The sequence below is a fragment of the Protomyctophum parallelum genome, assembly GCF_964188405.1.
Source record: "Protomyctophum parallelum genome assembly, chromosome: 5".
NCBI lineage: Eukaryota > Metazoa > Chordata > Actinopteri > Myctophiformes > Myctophidae > Protomyctophum > Protomyctophum parallelum.
In genome coordinates this window covers 44,468,608-44,493,131 of record NC_139702.1, presented here as the reverse complement: position 1 = coordinate 44,493,131, position 24,524 = coordinate 44,468,608, and the positions used below count along the sequence as shown (strand labels likewise).

The window sequence follows — 24,524 nt, the reverse complement described above, 5'->3', positions numbered from 1 at the left end:
GATAATTTATATAAGAATATATTAAGACAAGCATTACACAACATCATTCTTTGTATGCTGACTGTAGGTGTGAATACTGTGAAAGCAGCAGATGCCTGCCGAGCTGCTGTAGACTGGCTTACGGTCAACCGACAGCACGCATCAAATCAATGGTGTGAACATGGATTAGGCCTACTTTACATGCGCCCCACTTATTGGCAAAACAGTGCCACCTACTGCATTTCATGACCTTATTTCATGTGCGCATTTTGAATGGTATGGAAACGACCGACAATTAGCTTTTATTTTTTCGACTTAATGAACATACGCTTCCTATTTTTGCAAAGGTTTAATGTAAGCATACCTACAGTCACCCCTGGATACAGATCTGGTATAACCGCTGTATCCTGCGTATACATTCCTTGAGAGGAGGAGGAGCCAGTTCATTTAGACATTTATAGATAAAACAGGCAACTTTTCAAAGTTCAAAGATTATATTTTTTCAAAAATGGTGCAATGATGGTATGAGGGTTTTTTTTTTTGTACACACGCACAGTCACACACGCACAATAGTTTGGAACCAAATGGACCCTTATGGGTCTGTAACTCTGACAGTTACAGACTCTGACAGTTACAGAGAAATGGACCCTAACGGGTCCATTTGGTTCCATGTGTACACTTACCGGTACAGTATGTTAAATGAACATTGATTTCACAATATAAATTGGGGGTCCCAGAGATAGAAATGCTATTAAATGGGGGTCCGTAGACTAATGCATGTCAAACTGGGGGTCCTTGAAATTAATCACTGCTAGAACCGTACAAATCTTCTCTCATGGGTCCCTGGCATATGTTTTCAAGAGGGGGTCCATGGGCTAATTAGTGTCTATTTGGGGGTCCTTGACATGAAACACGTTTGTGCATCAAAGATGTCTGCTTGATGTTGCTGTGGCACACACACACACACACACACACACCCTCTCTCCCCATATATCTCTCTCTCTCTGTCTCTCTCTCTTTGTCTCTGTCTGTCTCTCTCCTCTCTCTCTCTCTCTCTCTCTCTCTCTCTCTCTCTCTCTCTCTCTCCTCTCTCTCTCTCCCTCCCTCTCCCCAGTGTGTTAATGATGCTCGTTCATCCTCACATTGAAGTGTCATCAGATTATAGGCTGGCTGTCGGCAGGGTGCTGAAGTATGCATGACATGCACCCAGCTGTGTGTGTGTGTGTGTGTGTGTGTGTGTGTGTGTGTGTGTGTGTGTGTGTGTGTGTGTGTGTGTGTGTGTGTGTGTGTGTGTGTGTGTGTGTGTGTGTGTGTGTGTGTGTGTGTGTGTGTGTGTGTGTGTGTGTGTGTGTGTGTGTGTGTGTGTGTGTGTGTGTGTGTGTGTGTGTGTGTTCTTCTGTTCTGGAGATGTACAAAGCAAATGGATGTAGTCATTATTTAGTCACAAGCTCTTATTTACACATCATCAGCATCTTCATTTTTCACATCATGGATTTCACAATGCCACACCAGACCTCCCGGTCCTTCATTGCCATCCTTCCTGCTTACTGATGCATGTGTCCCTAGCGAGGACATCAGGGAACGACAGTTTTCTACCTCTGGTCTGCTTTGAGGCAGGACTCCAGAGAAGAAGGGAAGATATAACCTCATTGTCAGCTCTGACCAGATGCTGACCAGGCCAGACATATTAATACTCACATATTAACATCCACATGCAGACACACTTAGATTTGATTTGGTTTGATGGAATGCTTTTCCTGTCCTCTCCTCTCCTCTCCTCTCCTCTCCTCTCCTCTCCTCTCCTCTCCTCTCCTCTCCTCTCCTCTCCTCTCCTCTCCTCTCCTCTCCTCTCCTCTCCTCTCCTCTCCTCTCCTCTCCTCTCCTCTCCTCTCCTCTCCTCTCCTCTCCTCTCCTCTCCTCTCCTCTCCTCTCCTCTCCTCTCCTCTCCTCTCCCCTCCTCTCCTCAGATCCTGACTCAGGAGGATTGGAACGCGGTTCTGTACAACGGCATGGCGTCCACCACCCCGCTCGCAGCTCTCTACTTCGTGGCGTTGATGACGTTTGGAAACTACGTCCTGTTCAACCTGCTGGTGGCCATCTTGGTGGAGGGCTTCCAGGCCGAGGTGAGTGACACAGTGGCTGGCTGACTGACTGACTGACTGACTGACTGACTGACAGTGGCTGGCTGGCTGGCTGGCTGGCTGACTGGCTGGCTGGCTGGCTGACTGGCTGGCCTGTAATCATTAATTTGAGTTGTTAATGTATTACAGAAAATCACCCATGTGAAGTGAGGGGCGCTCTTATCATTATACATCATCAGACGTCATCTCATGAACAACTGGATTTATGTGATTGTTGCGTTAAATGTATCATTTGTCATATTTGGCGGACATTTGACCTAATTTTTCATTGTCATTGGCAAAATATTGAGATGTGTGTGGACAAACGCTATATCGGCCTATAGGAAGGGCTATAGCGTCCCTCATAAAAAAGAAAAGAAGACATTTCGTAACTATATCGTGCAGGCAAAGTTTAGAACCCTGACAGGCTCATGCAGAACTTCCCCTAAGTGTAAACTTCAGGGGGGGAAAAAAAGTGTCAAGTTGAGATTCACAGACGATAATGAGCGAATTAATGATTTGCCAGTGCAAACCGCGGCCGTACCATTCAACAGCCGAGTGCAATTTGCTCTTCTTGTTACGTTCTGATTGCAATTTCCCATGTGGGACGTTATAAATGGTGCAGGCTTTGTGCATTATCCCGTTTAGACCTGCAGACGCATCTGTGTCACCATAGCTTTTAAGAAACCATTATCTTTAAACTTTAGCTGTTGAAAAATAGCAGATCTACAAGCTTGTAGCGCTACGAGCTTGTAGATCTGCTATTTTTTAAAAGTCGTGATCATATTTTCATAACATTTTTGGGTCCTTGACATGAAATAGTTTGAGCACCACTGATATAGAAACTGAGGTTTTTTTTTTCAGAAAACTGTGATGATTTGGAAGATTTTTTTTGTAGAATTTGGTCTCTGGTCTAAATGGCTTATTTATTCATGAGCCTCATGCATCTCTGACTGTCACTGAGGAGTACAGTGCTGTACAGTATACTAAATACTCCAGTACTGTACTGTTTTATTTTATTATTACAATAGTAATAATAGTAATAGTAATCATTCAAGGTTTTTTATGATCCTTAGGGTCATCCAAATATATACATATTAAAAATTGGGAATTATTTATACATTTTGGATCATGGTACATTCAGGGGTTGAAAGTTGGGTACCATTAACGTCCTATTAAGGCAAAAATGTCTAATTTTAGCATTTCTACATGTCAAACTAGGGGTTATTCATGATTCTGAATCCATTACAAGCATTAGTTTTGCCCATAGCCACTTGCCCTTAACACCCCGAACGCCTGGGGGTATTTAAGACCATTAAATCAGAGCGCCCAGTAATTGGCAGCTACGGAGTGCATTTCAAGGTGCACCAGGCTCTTCAATCAGCCATCTTGAATGTAGCTGAAGTAGCTAGATGTAGCCAAAACACCCCCGAGGCCATCCACAACAACGGGAGGTATGATTAGCCTACTTCTAACACGACTAGCGACGGGACCGCGACGGGACGTCAAAAACATCATCTTTGGTTAAAATTGGACGGATTGAATTAGATCAAGAGTTACTCACGTTTTAAGACTTTCGATCTCATCCACTAAAATGGGGGGGGGACCACTTTGGATGACGTCCCAACCGGAAATGACATCGGATGTTGCCCAGCAGGCGCTCCCAGCCTTTGGAGCGATGCGATCGGTTATGGGGTGCAGTACTTAGTTTAGACAGTTTTTGGTTTAGACTAGTCATTGGTTAGACCAGTCATTAGTCCTACAACTACAACCCATCTCAAACCCTCACCCTAAACCTATAACCTCCCACGGGGCAGCACACCTAAACCTAACCTTAACCCATGTCTAACCAATGACTAGTCTAAACTAAGTATATGCACCCCTCGGTTGGGTGTTTTTAGTGCAGAACTAATGCTTGCAATGGATTCTGAATCATGAATAACTCCTACATGCAACCTAAAGCATAATTAAAATGAGATATGTTTGCCTTATATAGGATGTGAATGGCACCCAACTTTTAAACCCTGGTCCAAAATGTATATAATTCAGATTTTTTTTAATGTTATTTGGATGACCCCAAGGATCATAGAAAACCTTGAATGATCACTATTGCAATTTATTTTGGGACAAATCTTCGATTGACTGGCCTTGAACTTTAAGAGTGTGTCCACTGTTCAATACTTTTAGCCTACTTAGTTCTACTACGTACATCTCAGGGGCAAATATTACACTATATTCCATGACAATTATTTTAAAACTTTAGTGACTATTATAACTCTATGACTATTCAAAACAACTGAAGCACAGCAAACAAAGGGACAGAATAAAGAGCATAATTATGTACATGTGCCTGTTTTCACTGTAGTAGCAACGTAAACTTATTTTTTTAAATAAAGAAATAAAGAAACAAAAGAAAAAACGAATCAATCATATAGTTCTCAGGCAATACCTTTATGTTTTCGTGTCAAGGACCCCCAAGTTGACACTAATTAGCCCGCGGACCCCCGTTTGAAAATATATGCCAGGGACCCTAGCAGTGAATCTCAACCATTTCATAACTACTTTGTATGTATATGATGTATTCACATGCTTTTTCTTCTTGCTTAAATCGCTCTGGATTAAGAGCGTCTGCTAAATGCCTGAATTGTAAATTTTAAAGAACTTTCAGGGACTTTTCAAGGACCCCCATTTAATGGTATTTCTATCTCTGAGATCCCAATTTGCATTGTAAAATCAATGTTAATTTAACTCTGAGAGTGTACAAATGGAACCAAATGGACCCATATTAAGGACCCATTTGGCTGGATGGGTGGCTGGCAAAAAGTGTTCAAATGGAACCAAATGGACCCGTAGTAGGGTCTATTTGGTTCTCTATATAGCAATGATTACTATCACAATATAGAGTAGCTATATTTATTTTAACAAAGAAATGTCATTTTATCCTAACCTTTAAGTATAGCAAAGACAAACTGTGTTGAGGACAGAGGTGTGACGGTTACGCAGTTTTTCAGGAATATAGTTGAGAGTCTTATAGGCCTCGGTCACACATAAAAGACAGCTGTCTTCTCGGCATCTCCTGTGTCTTCATGTGTGTCGCACGGCTCGCAGTGCTTTTCCAATGGGAGTCACGTGGTTTGACGAGACAAGCAGGGAACGTGCACAGAGTGTTAGAGAGGAAGGGGCTGACATCCCATAAGGAGGGCACTTTTGGGGCCTGGGCCATGGCTCAGCGGTCCAGGCACCTTGGCTGGTAATCCAGTCTGGCAGTGTGCCGCGGATTCGACTCCCAATCCCGACGGCCTTTACTGCATGTCTTCCCCCCCATCTCTCTCCCCATTTCCTGTCAGCCTACTGTCTCTGTCCCTCTATAAAAAATATAAAATAGCAATGGAAAATAGCAGATATACAAGCTCACAACGCGTCGCGCTGCGTCGCAGGTCCCATCGCAGGTCCCGTCGCTATAGTCGTGTTAGAAGCAATCATTCCTCCGGTGGTTGTCGATCCTCTCGTGGTCTTTTGGCTACATGCTATTATAGCACTAATGGTCTAATAATTAATGGTTCCAAATAGGGATGTCCCGATATAGCACTAATGGTCTAATAATGAATGGTTCCAAATAGGGATGTCCCGATACACTTTTTTCGTTTCCGATCCCGATACCACAATTTCTGTGTTAGCCGATACCGAATACCGATACCAGAGAATAATATGTATAAGAAAAAATATCTTATTTTGATGTCCACCGGCCGGGAATAATGTTTATAGCTATCTAGCTATATATATTGTGTTGTGTTTATAGCAGACTCCTCACTCAAATGTGCACTTGCAGATTGGGCAACTCGAAAACAAACTCCACATGCCCCACCATTTTATTTGCCTGCCTGTATCGGATCTGTGGTTAGACTGGCATATTCGCCGATACCGATATGACCCGATATGACCAAATAAGGGCCGATCCGATACTGATACAGTATCGGGACATCTTTAGTTCCAAATGACGCTGCCGATAGACAAGTCAAGCTCAAAATACTGTAGTTCTTTTAAAATTATTTTATAATAATTGTCTTTTCTCATTGAACAGTTCCTTACGGATGCTGCTGTGTGGTTGAAGGATCAAAGAATCAGTCAGGGATAAAAAGCCTTCACTCAGCAGAACTCTAACAAAGGAACGAACAAGCTGCCATATTCTCTGCATGAGGATTAGAGAGGAGGGCTGTGAGAATGTGTTTATGAAGCAAAACAACGATTACAGAGGAGCGCACGCACGCACGCACACACGCACGCACGAACAAATGCATGCACGCACACACAGTATTCCAAACTAATCAGACACAAGTCCGTCTATGTCCATATTTCAACTTTAAAAAAATATGTTCAGGTAAATTAACTGACTTTTCTTACCACTTCCGTTAGCTTCCGTTGCTAGCCTCCACAGGCCTCCCATTGTAGAAACCGTCTACATGATAATCCGCGGTACACGTGCATGCTGTTATTAGTGTTTTTTTCTGCTCAAAAAGGGGTAAAGTACCATGTTTGGGACCTTATAAAACATTAATACAAGCTCGCACTAAGAAAATTAATCCATCCTGGGCCGTGGCTCAGTGGTCCAGGCCCTGGGCCGTGGCTCAGCGGTCCATCCTGGGCCGTGGCTCAGTGGTCCATCCTGGGCCGTGGCTCAGTGGTCCATCCTGGGCCGTGGCTCAGTGGTCCATCCTGGGCCGTGGCTCAGTGGTCCATCCTGGGCCGTGGCTCAGCGGTCCATCCTGGGCCGTGGCTCAGTGGTCCATCCTGGGCCGTGGCTCAGTGGTCCATCCTGGGCCGTGGCTCAGCGGTCCATCCTGGGCCGTGGCTCAGCGGTCCATCCTGGGCCGTGGCTCAGCGGTCCATCCTGGGCCGTGGCTCAGTGGTCCATCCTGGGCCGTGGCTCTGCGGTCCATCCTGGGCCGTGGCTCAGCGGTCCAGGCACCTTGGGCTTGTAAGCCAGCTTTACAGTGTGTTGCGGATTCGAGTCCCGATCTCGACAAACTTTGCTGTGTGTCCTCCCCCCATCTCTCTCCCCCTTCCCTGTCTACTCACTGTCACCCACTGTCAAATAAAGGCAAAAAAGCCCCAAAAAATATATATAAAAAAAAGGAAATGTATCCACCGTGCATTGGTACACTAGCCTGGATAATAAGCCAGACCGAATCAGCCGTTGGCAAAAAAAAATTGCCTGCCGGCGGATTGCGGACTGGAGAGGCTCAATTGTACGCCCATATCCTACACCAGAGAACTGGTGTGGCCAATCGGGACACGGTATGCAATATGGGCGGGCTTTGGTACAGTGACGTTCAATGCTTGAGACCTTTGACTGACAGTAGCTCTGACCAATTGCGTCAAAGAGAAAATGTTTGAACCCGCCCCCCCCGGGAAACAAGATCCATACACAGCATCTCCAGACTCAAATACCACACGACAGTGTGATTTGAGACTGGCTTATTAGCCAGGCTATTGGTACACAGCCTAGAGCAGAGGTTCCCAAAGTAGGGAACCAGTTAGTTAGGAACCAAATGGACCCATGAATATGTAACTCTGAGAGTGTAAAAATGTACAATCTCAGAGTTAAACTAACAGTGATTTTACAATATACATTGAGGGTCCCAGAGATAGAAATGCCATTAAATGAGGGTCCGTAGCCTAACTCATGTCAAACTGGGGGTCCTTGAAATTAGTTGAGAATCACTGCTAAAGCCATAAAAATCTTCTCTTATTGGGTCCCTGGCATGTCTTTTCAAATGGGTCCGCAAGGCTAATTAGTGTCAATTTGGGGTTAAAAAAGTAAGTAGCCTTGCCGAGCCATGGGGCCCATAGGGCAGGAGCCTATCTCTTGTTTCTGTAGCATGAGGCAGCTTGATGTACAAGTACACCCCCTGGACATGACACTAGTATGTCGCAGGGACTTATACCCCCCAATGCAACCCTTGATGCTGAGTGCCAAGCTGGGAGGCACTGAGTCCCATTTTTTGAGTCTTTGGTATGACCCGCCTGGGGATTGAACCCGACCTCCCAGTCTCAGGGAGGACACTCTAACCACAAGGGCCACTGCAGGCCACTGAGAATTTGGGGGTCCTTGACATAAAAAGGTTTTGGAACCAGTGGCCTAGAGCAGGGATTCTCAACGTTTTTGCAAAGCATTTCCGAGGGTCGCCAGCCCCTCCCCACCTGCAATACAAATCCTAAATGAATACTGAAACCAGATATAATGATTAAGGAAAGTTTATGCATGTACTATGTAAACTCTTCATTTCCATTTTCCAGCCACAGTCACCGGCCTCACCACCGGCCTCACCACCCCCCCCTATGGCATTGGTAACTAGGGCTTTTCTAGTGATCTTTACTAGTTGACTAGGCATTACCTATTATGTAAGAGATATATACCTGTATATATTTTCTTTCACGATAGTTGTACATTTAAATACTGTGTACATTGGTGACTATACCTATAATCTATAAAAAATATATACATATTTTCAACTAGTCAACTAGTGGATTCACTAGTCGACAAGTTGAATAGTCGACTAGTTGAATAGTCGACTAGTTGAATAGTCGACTAGATGAATAGTCATCTAGTTGAATAGTCGAGTAGTTGAATAGTCGACTAATTTAATAGTCGACTAGTTGATTAGTCGACTAGATGAATAGTTGACTAGTTGAATAGTCGACTAGATGAATAGTTGACTAGTTGAATAGTCGACTAGTTGAATAGTCGAGTAGTTGAATAGTCGACTAATTGAATAGTCGACTAGTTGATTAGTCGACTAGATGAATAGTTGACTAGTTGAATAGTCGACTAGTTGAATAGTCGACTAGTTGAATAGTCGACTATTCGACTGCGTGCGTGCGTGTCATAGGATCAGCTCTCTTGTTTGTCCGCCATGTCAGACAGATGGCGCACAAACAGACACCGTTGATCCTGAGGCTGTGATTGGCTGCTGACTTATCTCACACTATCACAGTACCCCCAAGCACGCACACACGCGCACACACACACACACACACACACACACACACACACACACACACACACACACACACACACACACATGTACACACACAGTAGGGGATTTCACATTGTATGGTAAACATCCATTAGCAGCGTTTACAGTGCCGTCTGCCGTCGCCAGTCGTCCCCCGCTGGGTCTCTGGTACTCCAGTAAAAGTATCAATACAGCAATGTAGAAATACTGAATTTAAATTGAGTAAAAGTACAAAAGTGCATTTGAAGTACCAAAAGTAAAACTACTCATTATGATGATGTCGGTGTCGATCAATGTCGGTGTCGATGTTGATCGATCGATGTCGAGATCGATGTTGATCGATCGATGTCGAGATCGATGTGGAGCGATCGATGTCGAGATCGATGTGGAGCGATGTGGACGACGGCGACGATTGATGATGATGATGATGATGATGATCAGAGGATAAAGACTGTGTGTGTGTGTGTGCGTGTGTGTGTGTATGTGCATGCGCAGGGAGATGCCAGCAGGTCAGAGGCAGATGATGAAGAGTCTTTCTCGTACGAGGAAGAGGAGAAGATGAGAGAGCTCTATGCCACAGGTAGCCTACAACGCACACACACACACACACACACACACACACACACACACACACACACACACACACGCACACACGTTTCTAAATCATTGGTTCTCAAACTTTTTCATGTCGAGGACCCCCAAAATCATATGTATTTGGCCTCCGACCCCCATCTCAAAATATGTAAATATATCCAGGGACCCTCCCAGAAGCAAATATTTGAGTAAAATACGTTCGCTCTGACGTAATCTATATTCAAAGATTTGTGCCACATTTCCACCATTTTTCAAAAATAGTAGATCTACGGCTTATTCATGGCCAACGGCCAATGCTTGTAGATCTGCTAGAGTTTTGCGATGTGTCTGTTTTGTGGTACAGATTATCTGGGGCTCCAGTTTGTTGGGAAAGAGCTTCTTCTGAATTCTCTCTCTGTGTTGTTGTTGTTACAAATGGAACCCTGGGAGCTGTAATAAGTCACTCCACACACCCTCCACGGCTCCTGTGTAGCGGTGTGTGTGTGTGTGTGTGTGTGTGTGTGTGTGTGTGTGTGTGTGTGTGTGCACGTGCGTGCATGCGTGTGTCTGCATGTGCATGCGCATGTGTGCATGCACGTGTGCAGGTACACAGTAATTGTGCACACAGGGAGCACATTTGGCTGAGACAAGGAAGAGACAAACGGGAAGGTGGAGAACATTTAGGTGGAGGCAACACTCCTCCTCCTCCTCCTCTTCCTCATCTTCCTCTTCCGTCCAAATCGTTACAGCTCACACTAATGAGACACCTCTCTGATCGCTAGCAGGCAGGCAGGCAGACAGACAGACAGACAGACAGACAAGGACATTAACGAGTTGAGATTTTTCCCAGTCGACTTGTCAGACAGTAAAGTCGAAGTTGAGTCGATGCATCGTTTTATGAGGGGAAGGATCCCCGGGAGGACTTTAACAGGGGGCGCTCAAATACGGAGCATGTCAAACCGAGCACTGCGCACACAGTGGCCTCTCCAATATGGCACAGTGGATCTAAGGCAAAGCGCTGATTATCAAAACATAAAAATGTAATAGCAAATACTAAACGGTGCAGGCACACACGCAAGTCTGCGTCGCACACTGGTACACAGACCAGAAAAGAGAACACAACAGGAGAGGGGGCATAATTGGCACACAGCGGAGCGCAGCACAGCGGCCCGAGAACACAATACAAAATATAACATTAACACTAGTGGCAGTAGGCCTACAGCAGCCCGACCTTCAGAACACAATAGAAGACATACCGGTAGGTCTAACATTATAGCAGCCAGCAGTAGCACATCATCAGAATGCAATCTGCTATTACCTTCCACGTTCACGACGTCAACATGTATTCCTTCTCCTCCTCCTCCTCCGACAACAACTCGATAACGTCCTCATGTTTATACTTCTTTACTGAGAGATGCAAATAAACAACAACCCGCATCGGGGGATGGAGAGACGCATGCGTCCCGCACGCAAAGCTAAACCAGAAACAGGACGGTCACTGCGTCAGCACGGAGGTGGGTGGGATAAAGTTTGTGCGCTTCTATCTGTTACTTCTCTGACACAGCGCAGTTCAGTCAATAGTGGGACACCGCTGAGAGCCACACACAGCTGCAGTTAGGTTCTTAATTAAGGGCGCGTTCTGAATGCAATGCAAACTAATAGGCGAGTGCTCTCCGGTGCGGTGTGCAAAGGGAAAGAATGACTTCTGTCCGGACAATAACCAATCAAACCGGGCGGGCCGCTAAGGATTTGGTTACCATTGGTTTAACCACAGCTAACATAATATTCTGGTCAAATTGAGCAAATGACAACTATAGGGACGGCTCCGGGGGAGAGGGGCGGGGGAGGGTCCTTTGCTACATAGTGTACTTGTACCAAGGTGAGAGAGCGGCGAGGCATGATGAAAGGTATGAAAGGCCAAAAGAAGCACCCAGACGGAATTTAGCGGTTGTTTTATCTTGGATTTCTTATTTCCTACAACTAGCCCTCGCTGCTGGGTCCTTTGCTCGTAAGATATGATTCAGCTTTCAATTAAGGGCGCTTCATTGTTGAGAGGCTTTAATGTTCCTGCTTCTTAAATAAGTCAAAGAGACCCATGCAGCTGTGTGTGTGTGTGTGTGTGTGTGTGTGTGTGTGTGTGTGTGTGTGTGTGTGTGTGTGTGTGTGTGTGTGTGTGTGTGTGTGTGTGTGTGTGTGTGTGTGTGTGTGTGTGTGTGTGTGTGTGTGTGTGTGTGTGTGTGTGTGTGTGTGTGCGTGCGTGCGTGCGTCCTTTGCTCCTAAGATATGATTCAGCTTTCAATTAAGGGCGGTTCATTGTTGATAGATGGTAACAACTGCTTTAATGTTCCTGGTTATAGGGCCAGAGCGTAGGGAGGAGTTTCGCTCAGGTTTCAAACAGGTTATTCTGGTTGCTGCCTACCAGTAGGCTAGTAGGCTATAGCAGTAGGCTGCTAGCCTACATTTTCCAGCCTCACTGTGGAGACATATACCACTGTAGATATAATAAAATAAACACTGGTATGGTTTGGGTGTCAGATGACAAAATAACATAAACTTGATACCCTAACTTGTCCATTAGACTGCGGGCCGTCAGAATTATGCTTCCATTGTCGTTCGCAGTGCGTTGACTGTCGGAGATAACGAATAATTAAATACACACTGCATGGTTTCTTTGATTTGTAGTCTAGTAGCCAGAAAGTGAACCCGGACATGTTGAGTACACCAACGTTTTATGTTAGAAATGTTTAGTATGGGTCCCCAGCATGTAGAAACTGCTGGATGCTAAGTTGCATAATGTTGAGCAATTTTCATAATTGGCACAATATGTGACCATACCATTAACATAGTAGCTATGGCCCAGTTTATAGCCCAAGGAGTGTTTTCTTTTTTGCAAAACTAATGCTTGGAATGGATTCAGCATCATGAAAACCCCCTAGTTTGACACATCACATGCTAGATAAAGCATGATGACATTTTGAATATTTTGCCTTCTATAGGTTGTTAATGGTATGGTCATATATTATGCCAATTATGAAAATTGCGCAACATAAGCAAGTTAGCATCCAGCAGTTTCTACATGCTGGGGACCCATACTAAACATTTCTAACATAAAACTGTGGTGTACTCAACATGTCCGGGTTCACAATGGGGCTCTATGGGTTCACTATTGGGTGTCAGCTGACAAAATAACATAACCTTCAGCAACATTCCCAAACACAATGTATACTCTGCTCTCTACCTGTCCTCAAACGAGCATGATCGCATACAGACAGATTATTTATTTACTGCGGAGAGAACACATGTTTGACTGATCACTCTCGTGGTGTTTTTCCCCCTCTCCCTGGTTCCATAAGGGTATGTCCACATATCTTCTCGTCAAGTAAGATGTAAACATTGAGAACTGTTTTGACGTGAGGGGAGGGGTAGTTTAAGTACATAATGAGGGCAATACTTTAGTACTTTTACTCAAGTTCATTTTGAATTCCGTATGTGTGTGTTTGTGTGTGTGTGTGTGTGTGTGCGTGCACAGAGTTAAAGCTACAGTCCATGGCGCTGTGTCCCAATGGTCCGTTGAACCCCAGGGCCTCGTTGCCCCCCCCTCTGGCCCCGCCCCCCCTCATCACGCACACGGCGGCCACGCCCACCATCCACAGCAACCAATCGCGGCGCCCCAGCGGCGTCTCCGTGGATGAGCCCAGACCTCCGGTGAGCCTCATGTTAACATTCTATGTAAGGCAGTGGTTGTCGGGGACCCTTTCGGGGGTTTCCAGGTGGTCCCCATGCAGCTAAATGATGGAGAGTTGGTAACCAATGGCCCTTATAGATCTGTAACTCTTGAGAGTGTAAAATGAAACCAAATGGACCCGGGGGGGGGGGCTCCATTTGGTTTCATTGTACGCTCTCAAGAGTTAAATTATTGTTAAACATCTGCATTACTTAATTTACAAGAAGTCTACACGATTAAACATTTGCCTGTCATCTCTCCTAATAAATGGTACCAACATCAACACAGCATGGAATTGTGGACAAAATCTTGTCCAACGACAAGAGGCTGAATGTAATCAAAATGGTTGCTCCCTGATATGAAAAGGGTTGAAAACCACTGCTCTAAATGCAGGGTTATATGTATGAACAACGACCACCTAGCCATACATTATCCCGCTTATTGTCACTTATTTAGCTGGGGAATTCTTCAAAATAAAGGCGCTAGAGTGCCAGAAAGTGAGGCAGATTTTACTCTGAAAAGCCCCACCAAACATTGAACTAAAGACAAACATTAAACCTTAAAAAATGACCAATGTCCCCTTGCGGCCCAAAGCATTGCAACCAGTCACATCATGAATTGTGACCAAATTTGACTGAGGGACTGCCATTGGATTTTCTTTGAGCGAGTTGAGAAAACAGGCTTGAAAGGTTCACTTCTGTTACATGTCGATTTCAGCTCTGACACTTATTTCAGACATGCTCTAGTATGTGAAGAGTCTGCCTGCTCTATAAACTCATTTAAAAATGAGTTAAAACATTTGTTTCTCCTCTGGTGAAAAGCTGGAATTTGCGCGATGGCAGGCTCATAGTCAAATCTGGTCACAAGTATAGATTATTATTAACTGTAACAGTGAATTAAATTAAATAGCTGAAATAGTGTTGTTGTTGTTGTTGTGATTGTGTGGTGTGGTCGTCATGACAACAGTCTCCATGGGAGACGGGCGGGGGCCTGGACGTGAGCAGCCGGCGCTCCAGCTGGGCTAGCATTGGTCGAGCTCCCAGCCTGCACCGCATGAGGAGCCAATCAGGAGAGAGGGAGTCACTGCTGTCCGACTCTCACTCCACCTCCTACCCCAGCAGGTATACCTGTCTGTCTGTCTGTATGTCTGTCTGTCTGTCTGTCACATTTAAAGATGGAGTGCCACAGTTTTTGTATTTTTCCAGCTTTTCATGTGTCTATGGGGTGACAGTACTTCATTAGACACCCTGGAGTCGTTTTTATGTGCAATGGTGTAATAACTTTGTATTTAGGGTTTCTTCCTGGAGAAACGGGCCAATGAAATAAACACGGATAGTGTGACGTAAAATAATTGCACACAATGACGCACCTCCTCCTCATTATCATTTTATTTTTTTAAATACGCCAACCTCTGTGGGCGGAGCTGGCCACATACACATGTGCATTTGAACATGGCGGTAGCAGGGTGCTCTGTACCAAACTGTGTGACAGGCTGTCAAAAAGTCATTTCACACATTACCAGCTGATAGCAGGCGTGATCAATGGAGAAATGGCTGAATCAAGCAGTTAATGCACGCCTGCGGTTCCTTAGGATTCACCAGAAAGCAGCACCTCGGGTGAACATAATGTTGGTATCGGTTTGACTCACTGCTGTCGTATCGCCTTGTCTGTCTGTGACACCTCCCACACTCTTGCTGCGGAATTTATTTTCTCTTCTCTTAACATCACTTCTGAACATCGTATGGAAAATGTAATTGTAGTCGCGGTAACCTACAGGTATATGTTGTTACGACGGAGTGAAGAAATTAATGGACATTAGATGATTGACACAGGGGTGAAAAATGGGTTACAAAATCGTGGGATAAAAAATATATATATATAAAAAAAAGTGTATTATCAAGGGAGGACAATGATGGAGATGGCTCTAATGAATGCACATTATGAGAGCATTGTTAGATGTTTTACTTTTATGTGTAGGCATATACTGTAATATACTGTAGCTTACACTTCCATTTCCAAGTAAGTGGATGTATGCTATATGGATATTAAACATAGCCTAGTTTAATGGGAATGTCAGGTTGAAGGAACACACACATTGTAGTAAAATGTGTGCAGTGATGCTAAATGAATATCATTGTCTTGCAAGCAGCCAAGCAATTATACCATTTGCAACTAATCCCTATTTTATAATTCCTATTTAGGAATTACCTGTCTGTCCAGAGCTGTGCTGCTGTACAGTAGTGTACAGACAATGTTCTGCCAAAATGTTTTTGGCAGAACATTTTGATTTTAGTTTTAGTCACATTTTAGTCACCTGGAATGTTTTAGTGTTAGTCTAGTTTTAGTTAACTAAATATCATAACATTTTAGTCGACTAAAATCTACAGTTGATTTAGTTGACTAAAAATTATTTTGGTGGGCCTTGTTGCCATCGTAATGACTGTTTTTACACTTTTACAATTTCTGATCTACAAGCTCACAATGCGTCGTGTTGTGAGCTTGTAGATCGGCAATTTTCAGCATGCAACCAAGTGTAAAATGATTCATAGACCCTACTACTGGATCTCTTGTCCACTAGTCCCTAACATTTTAGTCTAGTTTTTTTTTAATTCCCCAATAAAACAGTTGGTGTGGCTACGACCACCCCCATTACAGATGATGGCCCCCCACCAATGAAGAGGGCATTACCTCCTTGTCCTTCATCTGAAACAGAATCTGGTTCAAACAACATAATGTGGCTGAATCTCACCAATCTGCCATCCCTCTGCCAATTGTAAACAAAAGGGCAGAGCCATGGGCAGTCCTTTGTAAGGAGGGGGAGGGACTAGGACAGGTGGGTGGTCTTAAAGTAGGAGGCGGAGGGATGGATTAGGTGGGTGGTGCTACGGTTAAACTCACGCATACCTAATGAACTGGTGGGTGTGTCCACATAAAACCACCATTTGAACAAATACTGTACACTTTTTTTGAAAAAATGATACCTCCTTCTATAACAATAAGACCTGATGATCATGTTTAAGGGTGGAAAAAAAAACACGGCACTCCATCTTTAACATAACTCCTCCCTCTCCCAGCATGGAGCAGTCTCTGGACCAATCAGATTACCTGCAGGTGCCTGTGCTCCGCCTCCCGGACTGTAACGGCACCACCTTCCACCTGGCTGACGGTTGCCATGACAACGCTCCCCTGACGACCACCCTGCACCCTGCCTACGAGACCGAGGAGGAGGAGGAGCCAGAAGAGGTTGGTGCGTGCGTGTGTGTGTGTGCATGTGTGCGTGCGCGTGTGTGCCTAGGCCCTTTTGTGTGTGTGTGTGTGTGTGTGTTCAGAAGCATGTCATAATTAGCCTTTTTGTTATTTAAATCTGAGGAATAACAATGACGTGTGTGTGTGTGTGTGTGTGTGTGTGTGTGTGTGTGTGTGTGTGTGTGTGTGTGCGTGTGCGTGCGCGTGTGCGTGCTTCAGAGTGTGTGTGTCAAGCTGAATAAGTTTATGGAGCCTTATAAACCTCAGTGGTGCAAAGACCACGAAGACTGGAGTCTGTACCTGTTACCTCCTCACAGCAGGTACGCACACACACACACACACACACACACACACACACACACACACACACGTCATTGTTATTCCTGTCCCCTTTTACGCTCTGATGCAGTTCAGACATTCAAATGCAAATGTGGTGCCTTTTGTTTTCACCTGCCAGGCAGTAACAGTTGCATACAGACAGACAGTAGGCTGCTCTTCAATATGAAGCCAAAAACGAAATCGAAACTAAATGAAAACTGACCTATCATGACTAAAACTAAGACTAAATATGTTTATAATTTCGTCAACAAATAAAAACTACACTAAATGCGACTATAGTGGACAAGAGATCCAGTATAAGTCATTTTACACTTGGTTGTATGCTGAAAATAGCTGATCAGCTGATCTACAAACTGATCTACAAACTCACAACGCGTCGCAGGGCGACGCGTTGTGAGTTTGTAGATCAGCTGCTTTCAGTCATTACGACGGCATCAAGGCCCGCCAAAATACATTTTAGTCGACTAGATCAACTGTATATTTAGTCGACTAAAATCTTACGATATTTAGTCGACTAAAACTAGACTAACACTAAGACATTCCAGGTGACTAAAATGTCACTAAAACTAGATGAAAACTATTCAAGAGACTAAAACTAAAATCAAAAGTTGCTGTCAAAATCAACACTGGCCACCAGCAGCTATAAGAGATTAATTTGTCCAATCATTTGCTGTGAAATCGTACCACTGTTTGTGTTACTTGAGCTTTAACTTGGTGACCATAGAATAAATCACTTTAATTGCTCGGGTTATTTAATCCATTACATTATAGCGCCCATTCGATTTATAAACACGGACCACTTTTACCGACGGACCGGATGTTGTTGTGAATGAGTGTGTAGCAGCTAACAATAGCCACACTCTAGAGTCGATCGACAACAACGGGAGGTAAGAATAAATCTATCGCGACTAGCGACTGGACCGCGGAGGGCCGTCTAACACAGGATCTTTTTTCATAATTAGACGGGATGATTTCGCGAGTTATTAATGTTTTAAGATTTTCGTTTTCTTCGGCTAAACAGGGGAGGGAGTTTTTCGATGACGTCTCACTCTTACGCAACATCGAGGATTGCCCAACAGGCAATGTTTTCCTATCAATAAACTTCGTTTCTTTTGGACAATACTTCGTCCTGGGCGTCGGGCGTTACTAATAGAAAGGACGGTGAACTTCGTCCTGGGCGTTGGGGGTGGTAATAAAAGGATAGAGACCGAACCGGAGCGATAGCAATTAATTTCAGTGGAAGTTTCTCAGTGGCGTTTTGAAGCACCCGGAAGACTACCGGAAGTATAATTATAACTCAATGGCTCGAGCGAGCAGAAGTTTAGCCTAGCCTAGCCGAAACTATCGAGGTACATTTTGAGGTCCGGGCTTACGCACGTGACGTCATGAAAGTCCGTCCACCTCCATGAAAGTGCTGCAGTTCCACATTTCGCCAGTAGGTAGTGGCAACTTCAACGTATGGATAGCCTTACTGGGGGCTTGTTGGCGACACATTCTTTATAAGACACTCCGTATTTGTCAGTATAGTGGCTGCAATGGGAACTCCTTATATGGTTATGGGCGAGAAAGTGTGACATCAGAGGTCATTAGCCAATCTTAATGTAGATATAATCTCTGTCAGGTGGAAACCTGCATATTAATATGCCAAAAATGAATAAGCATTTGTCGTTTTGGATCCCACGTCGGAGAATATTCGGTCCCAGCCAGGGACCCCCATACAGTGATCTGTGTTAATGCTTCAAAGATATTCAGCATTAAAAAAATCACACCTGTGTGAACTGAGTGGTGCAACTCCCCTCTCCCCCCCCCTCCTCTACTCTCTCTCTCTCTCTCTCTCTCTCTCTCTCTCTCTCTCATTAGCAGGCAACAGTGCAGCACTAATATTATCTCTCTCTCTCTCTGTTTCTGGCACAACAGCACCCCTACTGGTATGGTAGTCATAGTCATACTGGTGCTCATGAACCAACACATACATAGGCACACACATAAGTGAACACGGACATTGCTGTTCCTTGGAGTGGTTGCACCACTCAAAAAAAAGTTTCAACATTCCTTTGAAAATAGCACATCTACAGCAAGCTCATGCTCAAGCTTGTAGATCGGCTATTAATTTTCTTTGTGTAGGACGAAAATAGCTCTCTCTCTTATCATACATCATCATGACGTACCATGTCGATTTGCTCTGACACATATGATGTAAATTCTCCATTCATTGCCAATGGCATTTAATGTTTGTCTTATAGATTTTGAGGCGCTCACACAGGTTTAATGTTTGTCTTTAGTTCAAAGTTTGTTTAGTAAACGCCATTGACAATAAACGGAAAATGTACATCATAATGGGTCGTTTTATTATCTCTTTATTGGTAATGGCGTTTAATGTTTGCATTGGCACCGTTTGTTTTATATCACCATTACATCACCTAATCAACATGAGTTAGACTTTAATATATTAGCGCCCCTCATTTCACACGGATGTGATTTTTGAAAAACAAACAGACAAAAGTTCCTTTCACATTACGGCCCCCTTTAGTAACTCTGATGACCCCCCCTAGGGGTCCCAGACCCCCTGTTGAAGAGGACTATACACGTGTACACTCTCAAAGGGGAATCCAACACAGGAAACGAAAGGAATTGCGTTGCTCTCAAGGTCGGTTAACCCTCACGCACAGGACGAGAAGAAACAAGGTCGGCTAACCCTCACGCACAGGACGAGAAGAAACAAGGTCGGCTAACCCTCACGCACAGGACGAGAAGAAACAAGGTCGGCTAACCCTCACGCACAGGACGAGAAGAAACAAGGTCGGCTAACCCTCACGCACAGGACGAGAAGAAACGGCATAATGTATTTCAGAGATCAGCTCATCCCGTGGCCGCTGCCTGCCCTGCGCTGCTATTGGCTGCTGCCTGCCCTGCACTGCTATTTGCACTTAGATGAGCTGTTATACATACTTATTAGACGGCTTGGTTGAATGATTGATTCTGATTGGTCAATCACAGAATTCAGCGGTGTGTTATTTCTGGATATAGTACCTCTCCCTCGGAGCACCTGCTGCGCCCCGCTTGATTTACTGCCGTTTCCAACATGACAGCCATGTGAACACACACACGCACGCACACACACACACACACACACACACACAATGTCATTCACAGCTAAACATTTGAGCGAGGAATAGACGATGTACAGTACATCCCCTGGACATGACGCTAGTATGTCGCAGGGACAAGTACTGGAAATTGGAAATACTCAAGTAAAGTACAAATACCTCAAAATTGTACTTAAGTAGAAGTACTTAGTTACTTTCCACCACTGCAAGCAGGGAGGCACTGGGTCCCATTTTACAGTCTTTGTTATGACCCCGGCCAGGAATCGAACCCCCAACCTCCCACTCTCAGGGCGGGCGCTCTAACCACAAGGTCACTGAGCTGGCATACATATACAGTATACATATCAGGTGCAAAACATGCAGGGGTGTCATCACGGTGCAGACTGCATCATGACAGCAGTTGATTGTAGCCAGGTGACGCCATGCACTCAACTATAGAACGTCAAACGCCAAGCGTACATTTTGAGCAAAGGCAGACAGAGGCGTGGTGCATTTATTGTAAAATGATGATAATAAATGATCAAACTAAATTGTGGCCCAGGTGGTGGCGTAACCGTCTGGGCACCCGACTGGTAATCCAGTCGCAGTGTGCCGCGGGTTCGACTCCCGAGCCCGACACGGCCTTTACTGCATGTCATCCCCCCATCTCTCTCCCGTTTCCTGTCAGCCTACTGTCTGTCCCTTCAAAAACCAATAAAAGGCGTAAGCCGCAAAAAATATCTTAAAAAAAAAAAAAAAAAAAACTAAATTGTATTATTTTTGCTTCTTATATATATTATTATTATTAGAGACAAATAAAACCTGTAGAACTCCAATATTATAGGAGCCCTGTGGAACTCCAAATTAGGACATACGTATGATGACATTATGACACAAGACTCTCAAAGATATAAGGTCCACAGAGCTTACTGTTAGAAATATGATGTTATATCGTTTCAATCCCCCGTATCATGTAGCTAGTGAGGATATTTATCCCATATAAATATAACATGATTTAAAAATGGCATAGTTTGCATTCCTATCAAGATATGATGACACTGAAGTGAAGTATATGAAATCTGCTTGATGACAGACAGCAGAGAAGATTTGAACCTTCATTGAAGCCTTTTAGTAACTTAGATAAATCACATTGACCGACTGGATGTCCTGGAGCCGCTCCACCATCGCTGCGACCACCACCGCCGCCGCCGCCATGGACGAGCAGGCTCTGCTGGGCCTCCACCCCAACGCGGACGCCGGCCTGCGGCAGCGCGCCGCCGCTTACTTCGAGCGCCTCACCGAGTCCCGGGACGCCTCGTCGTGGGAGGTGTGCGCCGAGGCGCTGCGGGCCAAAGAAGGGCTTCATTACCGAGGCCCCGACGACGCGGGTCGCGTCCAGTTCTTCTGCTTCCAGGTCCTGGAGCACCGCGTCAGGCACGGCCACGGCGGCCTGAGCGCCGCCCAGCGGGAGCTCCTCAGAGACTCGCTGATGACGTGGCTCCGGCGCCAGACATCGGAGGACGACGCCTGTCCCGAGGCGGCGACGCCCTGCGTCCGCAACAAGGCGGCCCAGGTGTTGGCGCTGACCTTCGCCGGCGAGTACCCGGCGGCGCTCTGGCCCACGTTCTTCTCGGAGGTGGCGTCCCTGGCGGTGGAGCTCCGCCCACGCGGCGTGGACATGTACCTGAGGACGCTGGCGGCCGTCGGGGCCGAGGTGGACGACGACCGCCGCTCCTCCTCGGCGCGCTCGCCCGAGGAGACGCGGCGCAGCACGGCCATCCGAGAGGCCATGTGGGAGCGCTGCGTGCCTGCTGGCCTGGTGGAGTCCTGGTTCCAGATCCTGAGCACGTACCGGGCTGGCGGCTCCCCCCGCCACCCGGAGCTCGCGCGCCACTGCCTGGAGGTGGTGGCGTCCTTCGTCTCCTGGATAGACCTGGACCTGGTCGCCAACGAGCGCTTTGTGGGGCTCCTGCTGGCGCACATGTCGTCGTCGTCGGAGGGGCCGACGAGGGGTCAGGCGTGCGACTGCCTGCGCGAGATGGTCGGCCGTGGCGCGGACCCCGCGTACAAGACCCGGCTGGTGGAGTCCCTGTGCCGGCTGCTGCAGGCTGCCGGCCTCTTCACCTGCGTGGAGGAAGGGCGGCAGCGCCACGACGAAGACCCGGCCTTCCTGGCCAGGTTCTCCAGGCTGGTGCGGAGCATGGGCCAGGCGCTGGCGCTCGCCTGGACCAGGCTGGTGAAGTCGGGGTCGGCCGAGATGGCCGGCGAGACCCTGCGCGTCATGGAGTCCGAGGTGGTTCCCCCAACGCTGGCGCTACTGCTGCACCCAGATCGCGGCGTCTCGGCTGACGCGGTCGCCTTCCTCTGCGACTACCTGCACGTCCTCAAGCAGCTTCCTCCTCCACTGACGGCGGGGCAGGATGCCAACGTGCGGGCGCTCACGCTGGCCGTCACCAAGAAACTGGCGTACGACTTCGACAGCGGTGAAGAAGGGTACGACTTTGAAAGGGAGGACGAGGACTTGACGGAGTACCGGAAGCAGCTGAAGATGCTGTTGGATCGCCTGGTGCTCCTCTCTCCCGACATTGTTGTGGGGGCCGTCAGAGGCCTCTTCGCCTCCGCCGTTCAGAACTGGCGAGCGGCTCCGACGGCCGATGTGGAGGTGGCGCTCCGGCTGCTGTGCATGCTGGGAGAGGCCCTGCCCACCACGTCCCCCCACGCTCGCTTCTCCCCGGACGGTGCTAGCGGCGCCCTGCAGGACATGATGAGGACGCTGGTGTCCAGCGGGGTGAGCGCCCACGGGCACCCCACCGTGTCCCTGGGCTTCTTCGAAGCCGTCGTCCGCCACACCGGCTTCTTCCAGGCGGAGCCGCGGCACATCCCTGACGTCCTGATGGCGTTCCTGGACGGACGAGGCCTCCGGCACGGCGGCGCCAGCACCAGAGTCCGGAGCCGTGCGGCGTGCCTCTTCGCCAGGTTCGTGCGCGCGCAGCGCGACCACGTGGCGAGCTACGCGGAGGACGTCCTGTCCAGGATGAGGGACCTGCTGGAGCTCGCCACCACGGCCCGTCCCGAGAACCACGTCTCCTCGCTCGCCGGCGCCGACGACAACCAGCTGTTCCTCTTCGAGGCGGCCGGCGTGCTGATCGCCTGCAGCGGCCATCAGAGCCCCGGCGGTGGCGAGCGGAAGCAGGCCCTCCTGAGGAACCTGCTGTCTCCGCTGACGGACACCTTCACCCGCCTGCTGGCCCGGCTCCCCCAGGAGACGCGGCCCGACAGGCAGGCGGCGCTGGCCGCCCGTCTGAGCCGTGCCGCGGCGCTGGCCGCACGCACCAGCAAGGCGTTTGTCGGCAACAGCGCGGCGAAGCAGCACGACGGCTGCGCCGAGGTGTACCGCGACTGCCTGCGCGCCTTCCTGCCCGCGCTGGCCTGCCCCGTCCAGCGGGGGCCGCTGAGGAGCGCTGTGCGCTCCTTCCTCCGCCACATGGTGGCCTGCCTGGAGGAGGACGCGCTGCCCTTTGTCGCCGCCGCCTCGGAGCACCTGCTGCTGACCGGCGGCGACTGCGAGGCCTCCGACCTGCAGGACTTCGTCCCGCTGCTCGCTCAGATCGCGGCCAAGTTCAAGGGGCGGGTCTCTCCCTTCCTGCGCCAGGTGTTCATGCCCCTGGTGCTGGCCGTGTTCGGGGCGCTGGCCCGTCCCGCCGACAGCGACGACCGCGAGGCCGCCCTGGACAGGGCGGCGCTCCGACGGAGCTACTTCTCCTTCGTCCACACCGTCGTGGTCGACGTTCCCGGCGGTGCGGACCAGATCCTGGCGGAGCAGGGCGCGGACAACGTGGAGCGGGTGCTCCACACGCTGGTGCAGGGTGCCGCCGACTTCCCCGACGACCCGGCGGCCCAGAGGACCTGCTTCGCTGTGCTCTCGCGGCTGGTGGAGCTCTGGGGCGGGCGGGAGGATGACGGTGGCTTCTTCCCCGACTTCCTCTACAAGCACGTGGTACCGGCGTGCTTCGCCGCTCCGCTCAGGCCCGCCTTCGACCTGTCGGACGCGCGGTCGGCCGCCGCGCTCTCGGAATGCGCTCTCACGCTGCGCGCCGTCCAGGCCGTGCGGGGCGGCGACTTCACGCGCTTCCTGGCGCGGGAGCTGCTGCCGGCGCTGCGCGTGCCGCCGCAGCTGGCACAGGAGCTGTGCGGCGCGCTGCAGCAGCCCGACGTCAAGGTCCTGAAGAGCTACGTCAAGGCCTTCTTCCAGAGAGCCAGGCTGTAGACAATTAATTTGTGATTATACGTTTTAGAATAAATTGCGCTATTTTTTTACATCGCTATCTGTATATTATTCATAAAACCACACCCGTCACACCCATTTCTTCACTAGCATGACTGAAGTAAAAGTCAGACACAAGTAGCATGTGCTTAAATTCATATTTAGAAAATGTTTCAG

At 47.6% G+C, this 24,524-nt stretch overlaps 2 protein-coding genes and 1 long non-coding RNA gene across 3 annotated transcripts in view; all 3 read left to right on the top strand.

Annotated features, from left to right (window-relative positions):
• Nucleotides 1–24,524, top strand: part of LOC310859020 — a 227,714-nt gene that overhangs the window by 86,577 nt on the left and 116,613 nt on the right. The window lies entirely within an intron of this gene.
• Nucleotides 1–24,524, top strand: part of LOC310859165 (voltage-dependent T-type calcium channel subunit alpha-1H-like) — a gene marked incomplete at its 3' end in the record, with an annotated part of 124,458 nt that overhangs the window by 45,565 nt on the left and 54,369 nt on the right. The window contains exons 14-19 of the mRNA XM_083765564.1: nucleotides 1,947–2,102; nucleotides 9,611–9,695; nucleotides 13,218–13,417; nucleotides 14,379–14,533; nucleotides 16,487–16,655; nucleotides 16,878–16,978. Coding sequence (XP_083621690.1) covers nucleotides 1,947–2,102; nucleotides 9,611–9,695; nucleotides 13,218–13,417; nucleotides 14,379–14,533; nucleotides 16,487–16,655; nucleotides 16,878–16,978 — 866 coding nt within the window. The remainder of the gene's footprint in view (nucleotides 1–1,946; nucleotides 2,103–9,610; nucleotides 9,696–13,217; nucleotides 13,418–14,378; nucleotides 14,534–16,486; nucleotides 16,656–16,877; nucleotides 16,979–24,524) is intronic.
• On the top strand, nucleotides 21,246–24,350 carry LOC310859167 (exportin-T-like; the record flags this gene model as incomplete). The annotated part of the gene is made up of 1 exon (XM_083765566.1): nucleotides 21,246–24,350. One exon carries the CDS (start codon nucleotides 21,246–21,248, stop codon nucleotides 24,348–24,350), a length of 3,105 nt encoding a protein of 1,034 aa, XP_083621692.1.